We start from the raw sequence: 19,820 nt of genomic DNA, 5'->3' as shown, positions 1-19,820 counted from the left end.
TGGTGTGTGTGTCTGGATGTTGGTGTAGCAGAGCCTATTCTGGTACTACTGCTACTGTTATTTAACCCTAAATATGAACCAAACAGGACAAGAAATTTTAATAGATTAGATGAATTTTAAAATATAAAAAGATTATAAGAGTAATTTTCTAAACAAATTTGCGAATTGAATAACACAATAAGTATCTTGTTGCTGAACAAAATAAAAAACAAAGACATGCGTTAAGGTTATATTAAAAGTTGTTCTAGTTGCTAAAGTTCAAAGACAGTTTGTCCCATGGTTTCAAACATATTTAACAATACTCATAGTTTTAGGTGCTTTAACCAAAAAAATGGTTGTACTTTTGATGAGGGTGCCTATACTTTAGTTCGGAATTAGTTGCTCTAAGCAAGGATTGATGTCTTTGCAATTAACAAAGATAAGATTTTTGTACCAAGTCAGACAAAATGGCATATATTGTTGAGACACAGATAATTCCAAAGGGTGTAACTTCCTTTCAGCCAATAGCAAGTATTTTCCTTGGGTCCCTTTTACAGTTTAAAAGAGTGTCAGATGCTTTCATTCAGTGTGCACTTGTCTTCACTCTCCATTTGAAGTCAGTCTGAAGCCCACTACCTCCCCAATCACCAAAATGACTCTGAGCAGCAGCGAGAGATCCGCAATTATTTCCCTTTGGGGCAAGATCGCTCCTAATGCCAGCGCTCTGGGAGCTGAGGCTTTGGAAAGGTAATTATATTAATTTGCCACCAGACCCATAACTGATATATTATCAATGTAAATAAAACACTAATATAACAGTGAAAATATAAACTGATGCATTTTATTCAGATTCTCATCAACTGGTATTGGTTTAAAGGGGCTACTCTGCTGAATGTAGATATTTGTAACATAATGCATTACTGTGGATTGCCCAGGCCCTTCCACGAAATGTTTCTTTAATCCTGTAAATCGTTCTACCATTTATAAGTTAATTGTCATGTGACAACATTTTCTGATTTATTTGCTTAATGTACTAAATATTGTAACTGATATTTTGGAAGTGAAGCAGCCTTTTTAATGAAAGCTAAACAGAAAGTTTGAATTGTTATTGAGAATCCATTCCTAGGAGGGAGGAGGTCAAGGCTGTCACTTTTACATACATGCAGCTACAATGAAAAGAATAAAAAAATCATAACACATACAAAACAAAACTAATGGAAGTAATAGTGTGTTCATCTGTCTTCTAGACTTTTCCTGAGCTTCCCTCAGACCAAGACATACTTCAGCCATTTTGACCTGACCCATGGCTCTGCTGACCTCCTTAACCATGGAGGAAAAGTTGTCAATGCCCTCGGAGAGGCCGCCAAGCACCTGGACAACCTTTCAGGCTCCCTGTCAACCCTCAGTGACCTGCATGCCTACAACCTGAGAGTGGATCCAGGAAACTTCAAGGTGAGACAAGCAATCTTGTATTAACACCGCCATCCTTAACATCATTGGATATTGTTCAATTATATTCCATTAATAAAGAGTAGCATTAGCTTTAACCTGTTATCTAACTAACATTACCGTGGTAGGAAAGATTGGTGGTCAAATTGTGCATCCAACGTTTTCAATGGTTTTGACTTTTATGCTTTAAAAAGTAAACAAAAATGAAAACATTGAATACTAAAAGTAAATCGAAGTATTTATACAAGACATACAGACAATACTCTGTATTTAAAGTGAGGTATATACAATTAACGGTTATTGTATTTACTGTGTTCTCTCTACAGTTGCTGTCTCAAACTATCCAAGTGACTCTGGCTGCTCACTTCCCTGAAGACTTCACACCCTCAGTCCAGGCTGCCTGGGACAAATTTATTGCTGAAGTAGCCGCTGTCTTGACCTCCAAGTACAGATAAATACACCAAGAAAACAAGAATACATCTGTAATTACACCAAATCAACATATGAGATGTTTATCGGAAACTATTTGTCACCTTGATTAGGGAACTCTAAATATCCCACTATAGCTGTAACATTGTAATAATAATAATAATAATAATAATAATGCATTCCATGTATGTCCCATTGTGATTCTGAAAAATAAAATAACTGAAAATAATTTAATTGTTTGCTTTATAACCCTACAATGCACATCTATCACCACTTCATCTACTGAATCTACTGTTAAAATTACACATGTACCTGTAGTATAGAAACTGGAATTTTGAACAACATGCTATTTGAAGCTATATATTTCACTTTTTATACAATGTTTGCCTATAGTACCTTTCAGCACCCAATACCAAAGCTATTGCAAAGGTATTAACCCCTACAGTACCAGTTATGTGGGAGATACATAGCAAGTAAAGTGGCCTCAGCCTGACAAACACCTAATCTCCTAAATGGCCCCACCGAGCCCTGCACTGCTTTCCAGGACCGAACAGATCAATTTTCTGTAACATAGTGGGACTGCATGCATTCCTATAGCTCCACCTGCAGAAGTCTTGAATATTGAAGAATACACATAAATATGCTTTAAATATGGATACAATGTGTTTACTGTTAAAGGATGATTAGAGGAAGATGTGTGTGACTAGTAAATTCAACTTTAAAAATTCCAAACTGTAAAAATCTATTTTGACATTAGCAGGCTTGCATATTGGAAAAGAATCCTGATCACTTTATTATTATTATTATACTTTATTTATAAAGCGTCAACAGATTCCGCAGCGCTGTACAAGGTAAAAATGTTACAGATAACGGCAAGTACAAAATTGACATACAATTGACCCTGTTCCCGCAGGAATTTACATTCTAGGTGGATAAGGGGTGAGACACAGGAGGTGAGAATTGCGTGGTAGTGAATGATGTTAATGTAGGGGGAGTTTATGTCAGTGGTAGGCTTCCCTGAAGAGAAAAGTTTTTAGGGAGCGTTTCAAGGAGGGTAGAGTTGGTGAGAGTCAGACAGCACGAGGAAGGGAGTTCCAGAGGGTTGGTGCGGCGCGAGAGAAGTCCTGTAGGCGGGCATGGGAGGAGGTGATGAGTGAAGATGCAAGGAGCAGGTCTTTGTTGGATCTTAGAGGGTGGGCTGGAGTATGTTTGCTGATGAAGGAGGATAGGTAGAGGGGAGCGGTGTTAGTGAGAGCTTTGTAGGATAGAGTGAATATTTTGAATTTAATTCTGCTATAAATGGGACTCGCAGAGAGGTGCGGCAGATGCAGAGCGTCGGGTGAGATAGATTAGCCTGGCAGATGCATTGAGCACAGATTGAAGAGGGGATAGTCGGGAGAGAGGGAGGCCGGTAAGAAGGTTGTTGCATTAGTCTAGACAGGAGATTACGAGGGAGTGGATTAGGGGACATACTAAAACGAATGACAAAATGGAATGCCCATAGACTTTAATGGGCAGGAATGTCCATAGACTATAATGGGGAGGAATGCCCATAGACTATAATGGAAGGGAAAAGAATAATTGATTTTTAAATAAAAGCTTAAGAAATAGCATTTAGATCGTTGACACACATACTCCCCTAGTACACACATGTGATCTTAAACTCAGATTAAGTGGGATTATAGCTGTTTTCTATGGAATGACAGGTGAATGACAGTTTTGAGTGAATGCCCATAGGATATAATGGGAGAAAAATGAAACCTATTTTTCTGACAAAACCATCTGACATATCATTTAGATCTTTGGCACATATACTCGCCTAGTACAGAGACAGGATCTAAAACTCATATTATGTGAGATTATAGCTGCTTTCTATGGAATGACAGGTGAATGACAGTATTGATGGAATGCCCATAGGATATAATGGGAGAAAAATTAAACTTGTTTTTCAGACAAAACCATCTGAAATATCATATAGATCTTTGTCATGTATACTCCCCTAGTACATTTATAGGTTCTAAACCTCATATTAAGTGGAATTATAGCTGTGTTCTATGGAATGACAGGTGAATGACAGTATTGATGGAATGCTCATAGGATATAATGGAAGAAAAATCAAACCTGTTTTTCAGACAAAACCCTCTGAAATATCATATAGATCTTTGGCACATATACTCCCCTAGTACAGACACAGGATCTAAAACTCATATTATGTGGGATTATAGCTGTTTTCTATGGAATGACAGGTGAATGACAGTTTTGAGTGAATGCCCATAGGATATAATGGGAGAAAAAATAATCTTGTTTTTTAGAGAAAACCATCTGACATATCATATAGATCTTTGGTACACATACTCCCCTAGTACAGACACAGGTTCTAAAAGTTATATTAAGTGGGATTATTGCTGTTTGCTATGGAATGACAGGTGAATGACAGTTTTGAGAGAATGCCCATAGGATATTATAGGAGAAAAATTAAACTGGTTTTTAGAGAAAACCCTCTGACATTTCATATAGATCTTTGCCATGTATACCCCCCTAGTACACACACATGATATAAAACTCAGATTATGTGCGATTATAGTGGTTTTCTATGGAATGACAGTATTGAGTGAATGCCCATAGGGTATAATGGGAGAAAAATCAAACTTGTTTTTTTTTGAGAAAACCATCTGACATATCATATAGATCTTTGGCAGATATACTGCACTAGTACAGACACAGGGTCTAAAACTCATACTATGTGGGATTATAGCTGTTTTCTATGGAATGACAGGTGAATGACAGTATTGAGTGAATGCCCATAGGATATAATGGGAGAAAAATCAAACTTGTTTTTCAGAGAAATCCATCCTACATATCATATAGATTTTTGTCATTTTGAACACTGGTGACACTTGTAATATGTTGGTCACCAGAATGAGGAATATGCACGCACACCAAAGGAACTCTGGTGCTTAACTGTGCCAGGAAGGGCCAGCTCCCCAGTAGATCAAAATAAATAAAGGCTCCAGGCAGTCAAGGGTTCCAGCTCATGCAGATTTATTAAAGGAAGACAGCAACAACGTTTCAACCTCACAATGAGGTCTTTATCAAGTTGATAAAACTGTTACTTTGTTTTATTGAGTCCTCACACAAGTATGCCATCCACTCTTCTGATAAAACATAAGTTTGCCAGTTGGTAACAAGCAGCTGCAATAGACAATAATATGTCACAATTTTCTTTTGCTCTTTCTTTTTCCTTCATGGAATCTATGACTATCACCTCCCTGGTATTAAAAAGGACTACACCAAGGCACCAGTGCTGTCCAGAGCCCCAGGAATCCGTGTTAAAAGGAACCAACAAAATGTCTTTGTTTAAGGCATTTCCCCCAAGAAGCTGTAGAAAATATCTGCTCTTCCTTGCACCAGACTTTGGTAAATGTAGGTGGGGCACATCAAAATCTTTTCTGTAAGATTTCTCTGGCAGATGAAGTTGCTTATGGCTTCTTCAATAGCTTCATCGCAAAGCCATTGTCCAGGATCCAGTGTTTTCAAAATCTGTTCTTTTACTGTTTCTAGCAATTTGTTATCTGAATCTGTTGGTGGCAGGTTCCAGGGGGCTAAGTCGTCCCATGCAACAAGTTCATTCATTTCATGCCCTTCTTCTCTTGGTGTGGAGTGTTTAGGCAGTTGGCCCAAGGATTTGATGTAAATACCAAACTCAATCATGGCTATATGACTATGTGGCCAGTATAACTGAGCTGCAAAAGCAAATTCTGCATTGCTCACCACTAACTAAAGTAAACCATCTCATACTTACAGGCAATAGGAAGCAACGTCGAATAAAGTAAACATTGCCTTAGTAAATTAGATAAATGGTTTAAATGTTATAATGAGGCTTAAAGTGATATTTATTAACTAAAATAAACTGAGATAGTGGGTTCTATCCAATTATGTGAGATAAATCAGTTATTGTTTTTTTGACTAAATAGGTTGTATTTCCGTTGGTATTCAATGAGCTGAGATAGATTAATTTAAGCCACTGAATAGAGCTGGATATTTCAATATGCTGATTTAGACGTGTTAAACTAGACCAAACTAGGCTTATTCTGCTGTTAAAACATTTCCAAATTAGCCCAGCATAACACATAATTAAATTGGTAACATTTATTTAAGGCTGTGATTAACTCGTTAATGACCAGGGTTTTTTTTTGTTTTTTTTTCAACGCTTTCCAAAAAAATATCAGAAAAATTTCCATCTTTATTCAACTATGATTTCCTACCAACTCATTCAGTCCATCCCTACAAATTATATATTGTGTTTTAAGAAGACAAGTAGGATCTTCATTTGAAAAAATATTTTATACATAAACCATTATTTAATATGAAAAAAATTCTAAAAATAGGGAAAATTCAATTTTGCACAGTTTATTCTATTACAAAATATACATAGCCAGTGCCAATTAAGAAAAAAGTGTATTTAGGTATTTGCCTTGATTTTGGAAACACCTCATATGGCTGGTATTTATTTTGGTAGTTACTGGGCATTTTTTAACGCTTGGAAACCAAAGCCACCGCCGCCGAAGCAACCGGGCGAAAATAAAAAGAGCGGAAAGTGGAGGCACGAGACCAGTCAGCCGCCTGGAGAATATCCCCCAGAGCCCCACCGGCCTGAAGCCGCGGCCCCTCGAACCGAGTGGGCCCCAAAAGACGCATCAACCTCCGCCAGGGACAAGAGCCACCTGACCCACCTGGCTAACGTAGGGGAAGAAACCGCCTTAAACGGTTTGACGTAGGAAAAAAGTAGTTGAGAGACAGAAGGGGGACGGAACGCAGCAGAGCGAGACAGGTAGGAACGAACGCACCGAGCTACACAAAGCCGAGGGTCGTCATGAAGGTACGGGTAAGACACGGAGGAAGACAGAGACTTAGTCCGTCTGTAGACCCGAAATAGTACCCCCTCCGGAGAGAAAGAGATGGCGGAGGCATCGAAAGCCCGCACATCTGAAATCCTGCGAAAAGACAGAAGACACAGGAGCAAAGTAAGCTTAGCCGACAACTGACGAAGGGAAAGAGAATCGTTATCGGGCCAGGCCTGGAGGAAATCCAGAACCACCTCCACATCCCAAAGGGAGTCGTAGCGGGGGGCCGGGGGCCGAGAAAGGCGAATGCCCCGCAACAGGCGACACACCAAGGGAGCCTTACCAACCCCCACATGCCCAAACGAGATAGCGGAACGAAAAACATTAATCGTCTGATAAGACATGCTGGCAGAAAAAAGGTCGGCCGGAAAATTCAGAACGGAATCTAAAGGGGCCGAATGGGGACCAAGCAGCCCAGCGTCGCCAAGCAGACCTGTACGACTTTCTGGTGCCTGGAGCCCACGACTCTCGGAGAAGCGACTGAGCGTCCTCCGATAGGCCCGGGAGCGGGCGGGATCCCCCGAAACCGTCCAAGCCACCAGGGACAGGCGGCCCTCCAGGACGAGAGGGTGAGGCTGACCCTCTGGGCCGGATAAGAGAGACGGCAGGAGAGGGAGAGCCAGAGGATCCTGAAAGGATAATTCCAGTAGGGCCGGAAACCACGGTTGAGAATGCCAAAAGGGGGTCACCAGGACAAGGGAGCCCCCCGCCCGACGCAGGTGATGAACGACCCTGGGAATGAGGGCGAACGGGGGAAAAGCGTAAGTGCCCGACGCAGGCCAGTCCTGGGAAAAAGCATGTGTCGCGCGGGCTTCCGGATCCGGAAGCCAGCTGAAGAAGTCCTCCGTCTGACGGTTCGTCCTGGACGCAAAAAGGTCCAGATGCAGAGGACCCCTCAGGTGATGAATGGCTAGAAAGACCTGGGAATGGAGCCTCCAGTCGCTGGCGTCCCGCCAATGTCTCGAGAACCAATCTGCCAGGAGGTTCTCTGCGCCCGGAAGATACTCGGCCTGCAGGGTGATATTGCGGGCCAGGCAAAACTCGAAAATGTCCTTGGTCACCTCTGTGAGCCGCTTTGAGCGCGTGCCGCCGAGGCGGTTGATGTAGCGGACCGCCGAGACATTGTCCATCCGGAGAAGGAGACAGCAGTCCGTGCGGTCCTTCGCCAGGCTCTTGATCGCGAACGACCCTGCAATCAACTCCAGGCAATTGATGTGGAGGGAGCGCTCCTCTGGGGACCAGAGGCCCCCGGTCGCCTCCGAAGTGGAGGCCGGGCCCCAGCCCAGCATGCTGGCGTCCGACTCGAGGACGAAGTCCGGCCGGGATCCGAAGATCGCCCGACCATTCCACGCCTCCATATGCCGGAGCCACCAGAGCAGCTCCTGGCGGACCTCTGGGGTCAACTGAACCGGTTGGTCGTAGGACGGGATCCTGCGGAGGTGTTGCGCCTTGAGGCGCTGCACGGCGCGATAGTGCAGAGGGCCCAGGAATCTCGTCTGAATGGACGAAGAGAGGAGACCACTCGGGGCAGGAGGCGGAGGGAGCAAGAATCCGCGCGAAGAAGGGCTCTGATCTCTTTGCGGATGGCGACTATTTTGGACCGCGGGAGTCGAAGCATGGCCGCCCGGGAATCTATCTCGAAACCGAGAAAGATGATCCGCTGACTCGGGGACAATTCTGATTTGGCCTAGTTGACCAGGAAACCGAGCTGATGGAGGGACTGGACCACGAAGTCCGTATGGCTTCGGAGAGTCGTCTTGGAACCTGAAAAAAGCAGGATATCGTCTAGGTAGACGATGCACCTGATACCCCTGGAGCGGAAGAGGGCCATGACCGGTTTTAGGAGCTTTGTAAAGCACCAGGGAGCAGAACTGAGGCCGAAAGGCAGGGCCTTGAATTGCCAGATTTCTCTGCCCCAGCGAAACTGCAGGAATCGCCTGTGATCTGGGTGAATGGGGACGGAAAGGTACGCGTCTGTAAGGTCCAGTCTGGTGAACCAATCGCCCTCCGACATAAGGTCGCGAAGAAGATAGATGCCCTCCATCTTGAAGTGGCGATACACCACAAAGGCGTTGAGGGCCCTGAGATTGATGACCGGGCGAAACTCCCCGGACCTTTTCCGGACCAAGAAGATGGAGCTGAGGAAACCGATCGGGCTGGAGGCCCACTGAATGGCTCCTTTGTCGCGAAGGGAACGAAGTTCCGCATCCACTAGAGCGCGATCGACTGCGGAGCGGCGAGGGGGAGGGGGCCTGCGCACCTGAAGGGGGGGAGACACAAAATCTATTTGAAAACCCTGGACCGTTTGGAGGATCCAAGGGTCTGACGAAATCCACGCCCTATTGCGGAAATAACGAGAGATACTGCCCCCAACCCGAGGAGGGAAAGAAGGGTAAAAAGCATGTGGGCTTACCGAATCCGGAGCGGCCTCTAGGGAATCCGGAAGCGCCTCGACCTCTGTTGCCACCTCGTGGAATGAAGGAGCGTTGGGACTGGAATTGGGCCCGGTAGGATGTCTGGGCCTGAGGGAATCCTCGGGAGCCTTTGAAAGATGAGCGGCTGGCGACCCGGCCCCGCGGTCGTCCAGCCCTGGCTGAAAAACGAGGGCCCGTCTGAAAAACTTTTCGCATCAACAGTTTCGCCTTATTCCAGGACGTCATGAGCGACACGTGACGATTCAACTCTTTGACGAAAGCGTCACTGAAAAGCAGGCCGTTAGCGGCTGCCCCCAGATCCCTAGAGCCTAAATTGGCTAAACGTGCATCCATGCGGAATAGGGCCGCTCTGCGGCGTTCGGTCGCAATGGCCACATTGGCGTTGCCAAGTAAACACACCACGCGTAGAGCCCAGTCGCGAACGAGCTTGGGGTCAAGGGGGGGGGGGTCGCTTGCAGAAAAGCTCTGTCGGCCAGGGAGAGAATTTGTGTGACGGGACCCACTAGGTCCAGGAGTTTGTCTTGGGCCGATTTAAGTCCCTGTTCTAGACCCTTCCTGGGGTCTCTTTTATTAAGGGCCAGCAGTGCGACCACGTTAGGGTCGAATTCAGGTGTGACCGCAACCTTGTCTGGAATGTTTGGGCGCGGGCATTCAGCCCTGAGTTTATTACGTACCTCCTTAGGCAGGGGTTTGCGTAGCCACTTGTGCAAATACAGAGCAATGTGCTCAGGCGGGGCCCATTCAGTAGCTCTAGGGTGGCGCATGTTAGTAGGATCAAATAAGGCGGAGCCTGAAGGGTCTAGGACCGGGAGGTCCGTAGATGTGGAGGCCGTATAGGCTGCCAGAGCCTGTTGGGATTCGGCCAGGTGGGGCTCATCCACCAAGCACTCACGAACGAAGCTTGAGTCAAAATCTCTGGATGAAACCAGATTTACTGAGGCTTCAGAGCCATTGGAGGAGTTAGCCCGCCATTCATCCACTATAGCAAGTGGGTCTTGGGAAGAGCCCTCATCGCAGGCTAGACCTGTATAGAGAGGCATGTCATAGGTCTTGGGCCGCTTGGCAGGGGTTTTACCTTTGCCGGCAGACACACTGCTGCCTTTCCAGGGGCGCTTAGAGCCCTGAGCCTCCTCGTCTGACTTTTCAGAATCTGAATCTGAGGGAACAGCAGAGGGTCTACTAGGGGCAGGAGGCTGCCCTTGAGGCATAGAAGCAGACATTTTGGTTAGGAAGGACTCCATGGAGGTAGAAAATTTCGACTCCAGCCAGGCCATAAAGGCATCTTGGGAAGGTGTATTCTCTAGGGACATAGTATTATACTAGAGGCACACCCTGAGACGAGAATAACAGGAGCTCACCCTGATTGAATACGGAGGTATAAGATTGTGGCAAGTGTGGTAAAGCTGGGGCTCACCCCGGCAAACAGCCTGATTAAACCTGGGGATATGGAGACCAGGGACACCCAGGAGGATGCCAGATGAGATAGTGGCGGGGGCTCACCCTATTAAGCGAAGAGCCGGTAGAAAACAGCCTAGATGACACTCCACAGGAGAAAACGCAAGTCAGCCGAGAGAAAAACCGCCGGAGGACACGAGAAACAAATCAAAATGGCGACCGGAACCCGGACGCATGAGATCCGGAGCCTAAACAAAAATGGCCGCCGACAATCACGCAGGAAACGTGACTCTCGTACAGAAAATATGGCTGCCGCGGCAAAGAAAACTGAAGTAAACAAGATGGCAGCGAAGTCTCGCGATGCGGGACCTCGCCGCCCAAAACAAAGATGGCCACCGCAAAGGGGGAGAGAACAGCGAACGAAGCCCAGAGTGAAGATGGCCGCCGCCCGAGAAGGAGGAAGTGCTGCGAGCTGAGACAGACTTGACCGAGGGAACAGGTAAGGACCAAAAGGAGGGGCGAGACCCGGAGAGAAGCGAGGAGGGAGGAAGGGTACCGGGAGAACCGGACCCAGGTAGGTAGAGGAGAGAAGAGGGAAGGGAGCGGGGAAAAGAGGACCCGAGGAAACAAAGTCCCCCCCCCACCTGAACGGAGCCCAAGAGGGTAGGAAAAGGAGGAAAAGACCACCACAGGAGGGTAGCCAATGCACAATATAAACCTGGAAGGAACAAAACCTTATACTAGAAGGCAAAAATACAAAACGAGGTACAATAAGTGAATAATAAGAAATCACATTAAATCGCTAAAGCAAAGTAAATGACTGACACCAAATAAAAAAATCAGAAATCAAGAGCAAATATAGCAAATGATCTGACCTTGTAAACACAGTGAGCAGCAAAGAAAGAGGAAGAGGGGGGAAGGTTTAGGGGTTTATATACCTCCTGTGTATGTTGTTCTATTGGTTGGTTCATTGTTTCACGTTAACTCTTTCTTTGCTGCTGTGGTGAGAGTAAAGGAAGAAATATGAAGCCTCCTGTCTTGCCTTAAAATTATGTTTGTATCGTTCTGTAAATTACATATAACAGAGTTTTCCAATTTAGCAAAATTGTAGTCAATATACCTATTCTGTCCATTAACTATTAGGACTGCTTTAAGTGTTTTGGTAGGATATAAACAGCTAGCAATTAAACTGGAATGCATTTTACACAGCACTGTGTGACACACACACAGGAATGTGGACTATGTGTTTGAAATGATCACATTTCAGTGGGTTGTCGATGTCTAATACCATTTTTTTGAGTGTATTGTATTTTCGTGTTACTTTTTGATATATTAAGCTTATGTTTTGGAGTTATTTTCCTATATTGTTAGTGTGGTATTATATTTGGTTTAGTGAGTACCCACATTGATCTGTATGTCATTAGCAAGTGAACCCTACACATTTCTGAATTTATATACTCAAAAAATAATGTATTCATCATAGTCTGGCATATACAGTATCTCACAAAAGTGAGTACACCCCTCACATTTCTGTAAATATTTTATTATATCTTTTCATGTGACAACACTGAAGAAATTACACTCTACTACACTGTAAATAGTAAAGTAGTGTACAGCCTGTATAACAGTGTAAATTTGCAGTCCACTCAAAATAACTCAGCACATAGCCATTAACAAAAGTGAGTACACCTCTAAGTGGAAATGTCCAAATTGGGCCCAAAGTGACAATATTTTGTGTGGCCACCAATATTTCCCAGCACTGCCTTAACCCTCTTGGGCATGGGGTTTACCAGAGCTTTACAGGTTGCCACTGGAGTCCTCTTCCACTCCTCAATGACCACATCACGAAGCTGGTGGATGTTACAGACCTTGTGCTGCCCCACCTTCCATGGAGCATCCCCACAGATGCTCAACAGGGTTTAGGTCTGGAGACATGCTTGGCCAGTCCATTACCTTTACCCTCAGCTTCTTTAGCAAGGCAGTGGTCATGTTGCAGGTGTGCTTGGGGTCTTTATAATGTTGGAATACCGCCCTGTGGCCCAGTCTCCAAAGGGAGGGGATCATGCTCTGCTTTAGTATGTCACAGTACATGTTGGCATTCATGGTTCCCTCAATGAACTGTAGCTCCACAGTGCTGACTGCACTTATGCAGGCCCAGACCATGACACTCCCACCACCATGCTTGACTGTAGGCAATACACACTTGTCTTTGTACTCCTCAGCTGATTGCCGCCACAAACACTTGACACCATCTGAACCAAATACAGTTATCTTGGTCTCATCGAACCACAGGACATGGTTCCAGTGATCCATGTCCTTAGTCTGCTTGTCTTCAGCAAACTGTTTGCCGGCTTTCTTGTGCATCATCTTCAGAAGAGGCTTTCTTCTGGGACGACAGCCATGCAGACCAATTTGATTCAGTGTGCAGCATATGGTCTGAGCACTACAACTGCTCACATTTCAGTGACATCAACGGACCAAGTACCCATTGCTCTCACCCTCCTCAAATGCACCAGAAATCATTGACTTGGAGGTTTAACCATACTTTTCTATGTAATCCAGTCCAACATCATATCAGCTGTGCAACATTTGGTTTAAATCACTAAAGGTTAGATAGGACAAAAACTAAAATTACTGCTGAAAGTCAAGCTAATGCAAGCCAATGAAAAAACGGATTTTTATTTGAAAGTTGTAAATGCAACTTTATGTTAACTCAAAATTCACACTACCTCTCATAAACCGCTTATTTTGGCTCCCACAATATTCTGTGATAACTCTGATCGAATATTACAATATCTAGATACTCCTAGTCTATAGACTGACAACATACCTACCCCCTATTGTCTATAAACTGACAACATACTCATCCTTTATCACTCTACTTAGCCCCTTCAGAACCACAGGTCTTGTATCTCAAGTCCCGTAGCAATTTTGCAGTTGTTACGGTATGATGGTTCAGCCATTATTCCTCTTTTCTGCGAATAGTGTACCCATGTAAACAATGTATTGTTTTTTTTCAAGGAGAGAGAGGGCTTTCTTTTGACACCATAGTTAGATAATTAGCTGAAAATTTCAGATGAGAAATTTTGTGAAAACTAATGAAAAATGTGAATTTTTGTTTTATATATTACAAAAGTGACGGAAAAACCCCTCCAAATGTATCAATTCAAGTGTCCTAATTTCAGAAATACCTAATTTATTTAGAATTTACATACTTTTCCCAGCACTGATACTATTTCCCAGCACATACTATTACTATTGCTTTTCAAAGCCGTACTATTTTCAAATTAGGTATAATGGGATTGCTACTCTAATTTTTAACAAATAAACAAAAAAATACCCACAAACGTATATATTTCTGTAAAGCAGACAACCAAGACTATCTTATCAGGGGTATTTGGGCACTCTTCGTGCAGCTATTTGACCACCAATCACTGTCAAAGGTGGTCGCAGAAATTATTTCCTACACTTTTTTTCACCAACACTTCTGTGTTGCTTAGGTTTTTTTGCACGGGATATTAGGGTGACCACATTTTATTTCTGCCATTCAGGGATACACTATGAAGCCCATGAGATCACATACACACATTTATATATATATTGTCACAGAAGCCTCCGTGCCATGGGCTCCTGGAGGGGACTGAGTGCCAGCCTCCTTCCTACAGACTATGGGCCCTGGTAAGGAGTGCCACGTTATCCAAATCATAAGAGACTCTAAAGACTGTGGAGCTCGGAAACAGATTTGGGGTTCCTGCATTTTGGGACTGTGACGGTTCCTAGAGTCACCCTACCCATCAGTTAATGTTATCCAGTGACATGAAGCCATTTTGTGTGTTATTAATAAAAAATGTATTTTATTATTGCCTTATTTCCTAACCGTTTACACAAGATCTGGGAGATAATCTAATCAAGACAACTTGTATTCCTTATTTAAGTGGTGTCTGTGTCCTTTTGTATTGTTAATCCCTGTACTGCCCCTGTTGTCTTTGGGATGCAGATTAAGGGGATGGTTTGTATCCCAGTATCTTGTTTTATGTTAATGTGTGTTTTGCTGGATATATCCGTCTGTGTCTAAAATAAATCAGTTCTCCTCTTGTTGTACCTAAAGACTAGTCTTGCCTGGTTATTTGGGTACCGGATATCTCTTTACTTTGATTGGGGATATTGCCAACGGATTGCAGTGGTTTGTCGTCCTAGTGGGAGAAGTTGCTCTTGGTGGAGAGGGACAACCTGAGGTCCATGGTCGGTCCGACTGACAATGGGATTGCTTCCTAGTCTTTCCACCGAGACCTATCTTCAGGAAACATAATGGGGTGAGCTATGCAGAGCTGCTGGACCCATCTGGAACATCTCGGGAGGCCCGACGGTGCTTGTCCCAGTTATTGCAAAGGTGGACTGGCTCTGGGTTCAAGTGTTATGAGTGGCCCAGGATAGCACCGGTGGATGAACCCACGATGCAGAGACGGTAGCGGACTCACAAGGTAGCAGGTGCCAGAGGCAGGAAATCGTAGTCAGGATAAGCTGAGGTCGGGGCAGGCAGAACGTGATCCAAGACGAAATAACAATAGCCAAAGGTCGGTACACAGAGGTCAAGAATAAAGAAACACAATACACAGGAACCCAGAGCACAAAGGCAACGTGACTCTTTAAAACGGGCAATAAATAAGGAAAAAGGCAGGTTTAAATAGGGCCAGGGGCGGGAAAACAACGGCAAACGACCAATGAGTGCACTATGACGTCATCGCGACCGACGCACGCAAATAGCATCGTCACAATGTACACTTAAATATTTAACAAGTGTCAGGCGTGCCACGACGGCTTGCATGGGTTCGTGCAAATGGCCTTGGACGGGACTCGCTGGCACCACATGAGCCCCGCCCAACAGTGTCAGACCAGTGTGGGACCGCGGCTGACAAGGTAGGCGTAACATCAAGTAGTTGTGGATTTCAAAAATAACAGCTTGTTAGGGACCAGGAACCAGACGGACACGAAACGTAAAATGCAATCACCTTTATTGTATTACAATAGTGAACAAAGCCAAATCGTGATCCAAGAGCATATATCAAAAGACAAGCCAGGGTCAGGAACAAAGACGGGTACTCAGACAAGCCGGGGTCAGGAATACGGAGATCAGCGAAGTCAGGATCAAGCCAGGAATCGGGAGCCGGGAGGGACGTCAAAGAAAGCCAGGTCATGCACAGGAATACAGTAACACAGCAATAGCACTTGCAGCCAGAAACAACACAAGGGCAAGGAGGAAGTGAGGTTTAGCTGCTTAACTAGCCAAAAGGGTCTGGCTGTGGGCTGGACAATGGGTCACAGGAGTGACAGGAGAGTAGCCATGGCAACCCAGCCAGGCTGTATTAGCCTCCAGCAATGCAGCAGAAAAGCAGCTAGATCATAACACAGCTGACCTGCTCAGTTCCTTTTATATTAGCCCCTGCTGCCGATATACATCAATATTGGACCCTGCTGACGATATTTATTAACATTAGCCCCAACTGTCAATATATATAAATATTAGACCCTGCTGCCAACACATTTTCTATTGAAAAAGTTGGACCCTAGGCAAGCATTTCCTTGGGCCCTGCTCCACATTCCCTAGCATGCAATCACACCCTCCGCTCCCGCGCCAAAATAAATATTTGCCACACTGACTGCAGATTAGGGGAAGACAGTGAGAGTCAGTGAAGTTTTCCCTCCTCCTAACCCTACTATGACATGGAGAGGACCTCTCGCCCGTAATCATCCCAGTGTCTCCTCATTCACTATGCCATACCTCTTTTACTTAATCCCTGTAGTTTAGGTATAGATCAAATAAACACATGAAACAGCACTTAGATCAACTGAATAAGACATACAAACCCTTTATTTGCAGGTATACAATCATAATGCACGGAAACATCGCATTGTAGGTATAGATCAACAGAACACAAAAACCCAGCATTCCAGGTATAGATCAACTGGAAATCACATGTAAACTCAGCACTGAGGGTATAGGTCAAACAAACAACACATGGAAACAGCACTGCAGGTATTGATCACCTTAATAAGACATGCAAACCCTCTATTTGCAGGTATACATGAATAAAGTATGGAACCATAGCATAGCATATATAGATCAACACAAACCCAGCTTTGCAGGTATAAATCAATAGGAATTCACATAAATTCTCAGCATTTAAGGTATAGATAAAACCCTAAGTCACAGGCATAGATCACATGTTGCACACCCCAAAGCCAGCCCTGGCGTCCACACTGCCCACATAGAACCTGACTGTAACGGGTTCACCAAGAGAGCTGTAGTAACTCCCAGAGATCACCCAGTATCCTCCTGTAGTCCCCAGAATAACTTCCAGCACCAGCCAGCATGTACACTTTGTAACTCTGCTATGTGTACACAATAAGTAGACACAATTACCTTGAATTGAGTACAGCAGGAATGAACAGTTTATTGTTGTAAAACATAGACTCATATATCCACAGAACTGCATTAACATACATTAACAGTGATAAATAGGTGCATGTAGACAACCCAACCTTTAACCCCCTGGCAGCAATCCTATTGATGGGATTAATTAAACAATCCTCTCAGTGTTCAGAAAACGTACAGAAACAGCAATCGGGGCGCATGTGTATATAGGAAAAAAGAAAAAATATATCTGATAGTGTGATAACGTTTGTGAATAATCAATATGTGTAATGAGTATATGCACTTACAAGTGTAGCTGGTAAAAGAGGCTCTTCAAAGGTAAAAACCGATTCTTTATTCTTTAAAATCTATAGAAATGAAAACAACCACATAGTGCAGTAACTTTCTGTGATGTAGTAAACAAATGTGAATGCACTTACAGGATGGTTGAATTCAAATGGCGTGTTCAACTTAAAAAAGTCCAAAGTTCAGAGCAAAAGAAGGTAGTCCTCACATAGACACGTGTCTCTGGTCAGGAAATACCAATCCTCTGTGTAGTCACTGTCTCAATGCATTTCGCCTATTAGTGGGCTTCCTCAGGAGAACAATTCAAAATAATCCGCAATATTAGCGCGTGTCATTCTGTCACAATGACCAGCACCCAGTAGCGTACCTAGCGGGGGGCGGGGGGCGGTCCGCACCGGGTGCCGCTCATCAGGGGGGTGCCAACTTGCCGGCACCCCTCCAGAGACTGACAGTAATGTCCGCGGCTGGAGGAGAAGGCTCGCAAGGGAGCAGTATCGGAGGTCTTTAACAGACCTCCGGCTCCCTTGAGTGATTTCACATAATTCATTCACACAAATAATTTACACATATTCATTAATTCATTCTCACAAACACATCCACACATTAATTGCATACTCTCGAATACACATGAATTAATATTTACTAGTAAAACTTTTTTTCCTATAGGGTCGTCTTATATTCAGGCTTTTTGTTTTTTTCCTAAATTAATATTTAGATTTTGGGGGGTCGTCTTATAATCAGGGTCGTCTTATAATCGAGCAAATACGGTAATACCAAATCTTCTAGCACTGCATCATCCAATGAATACCTCATCCTAGATACATTATTATTTTTTTTTAAATGCACACAGGTGCAGGTTCATGGTGCAAAGTAGTCTGCCAGTATGTCTATATAAAAGGTCCTCTCTTAAGGGGGAAGGACTGTGAAACCAACAGGAATAATGAAATCAGTTCTTACAACTAAATTGGGTTTCACTCAGAGGATCCCAACCACCATTCAAGTTTCTGCGATTAATCCTTTGTGATAAAATATGCAGATTGAAATAAGAGTGAATAACACAATCCCTTTACTTTTCCTCTCACTGATTTCTGGGCCTAGAAAGTTTTGTCCTCTGAAGTGACTACAAATTCAGCAGGGCGTTTTATCTCTGGATAAGTAAACATTAAATAAATCAGTTTATTACTACAGTAAGTACAGTGCACACACCGACACCCAGACACACACACCAGGACAGGCTCTGCCACACCGACACCCAGACACACACAGCAGGACAGGCTCTGCCCCACACACACACCCAAACACACACACACACACCAGGATAGGCACTACAACACACACACCAGGACAGGCTGTACCACGTCGACACATCCAAACACACACCAGGACAGGCTCTACCACACCGACACATCCAAACACACATACACCAGGACAGGCTCTACCACACCAACACACCCAGACACTTACACCAGGACAGGCTCTGCCACACCGACACCCAAATACACACACACACACACACCAGGACAGGCTCTGCCACACTGAAGCATAAAAAATGTATTTTCTACACTGCTTTGTCATTAACTCCCCTATGTATAGATAAACTGGAAATCACATGTAGACTCAGCACTGAGGGTATAGATCAAATAAACAGCACTGGACATATTGGTCAACTGAATAATACATACAAACCCTGTATTTGCAGGTATATGAATAATGTATGGAAACATAACATAGCAGATATAGATCAACAGAATAACACACAAACCCAGCTTTGCAGGTATAGATCAATTGGACTTCACATAAAACTCAGCATTAAAGGTATAGATAAAACCCCCTAAGTTACAGGCATAGGTCACAGGTTTCCCTGCATACCACAAAGCCAGCCCTGGTGTCTACACTGCCCATAGAACCAGACCAGCACCCAAATAACACACATTGTCAGATATTTTATCACAGAAAACATGTATTCTATATATATATATATTTCATGAGCACAAAATGGAGTCAGAGCCATTTTATTTTACTTAATCATATAGTGATTATTTCTTTTTGTCTTTGTTCCCTCTATAGTTGAGAACAAAGGAGTATTCATGTATAATGATGTTTCAGTATATATATGATACAATTAATGTTATCTTCCATGAGAAAGTTAAGGCGTAGACACTGCATATCTTTAGAAATGTAACTTGGAATGGGGGAGACATGGGAAGACTACCAAGACCTGAGTTACTATCTAGGAAGTAACATTTGGCGATTAGGGTGACCAAGGATAAATTCCAAACACATATGTAATGGTTTTAAGTTAATTCTTAGACCAGAGTGTCTCTCACAAGTAAATTAAGAAATTACAACGGTGTAAATATGAGTAGAAATTCTATTTATAATGGGTAAAACCCACCGTTATGATTGGAGAATGCCAATAAAAAGGTGGAGGCTATGATAATAAGCCCTGTCTTTAAAAGCTTATGTCTTTAATAATAATAAAAAAAACGCACCCTGAAAGAGACAGACCCT

At 43.8% G+C, this 19,820-nt stretch overlaps 1 protein-coding gene across 1 annotated transcript; it reads left to right on the top strand.

The window, feature by feature from the left end:
• Positions 1-565: 565 nt before the first annotated feature.
• On the top strand, positions 566-1,924 carry LOC128472495 (hemoglobin subunit alpha-3-like). The gene is made up of 3 exons (XM_053454370.1): positions 566-726; positions 1,227-1,431; positions 1,755-1,924. The coding sequence occupies exons 1-3, from the start codon at positions 632-634 to the stop codon at positions 1,881-1,883; spliced, it is 429 nt and encodes a 142-aa protein (XP_053310345.1). The 5' UTR covers positions 566-631; the 3' UTR covers positions 1,884-1,924.
• The last annotated feature ends 17,896 nt before the right edge of the window (positions 1,925-19,820 follow it).

This window comes from Spea bombifrons, chromosome 2 (assembly GCF_027358695.1).
Source record: "Spea bombifrons isolate aSpeBom1 chromosome 2, aSpeBom1.2.pri, whole genome shotgun sequence".
Classification (NCBI taxonomy): Eukaryota; Metazoa; Chordata; class Amphibia; order Anura; family Pelobatidae; genus Spea; species Spea bombifrons.
This window is presented reverse-complemented; position numbering and strand designations above follow the sequence as displayed.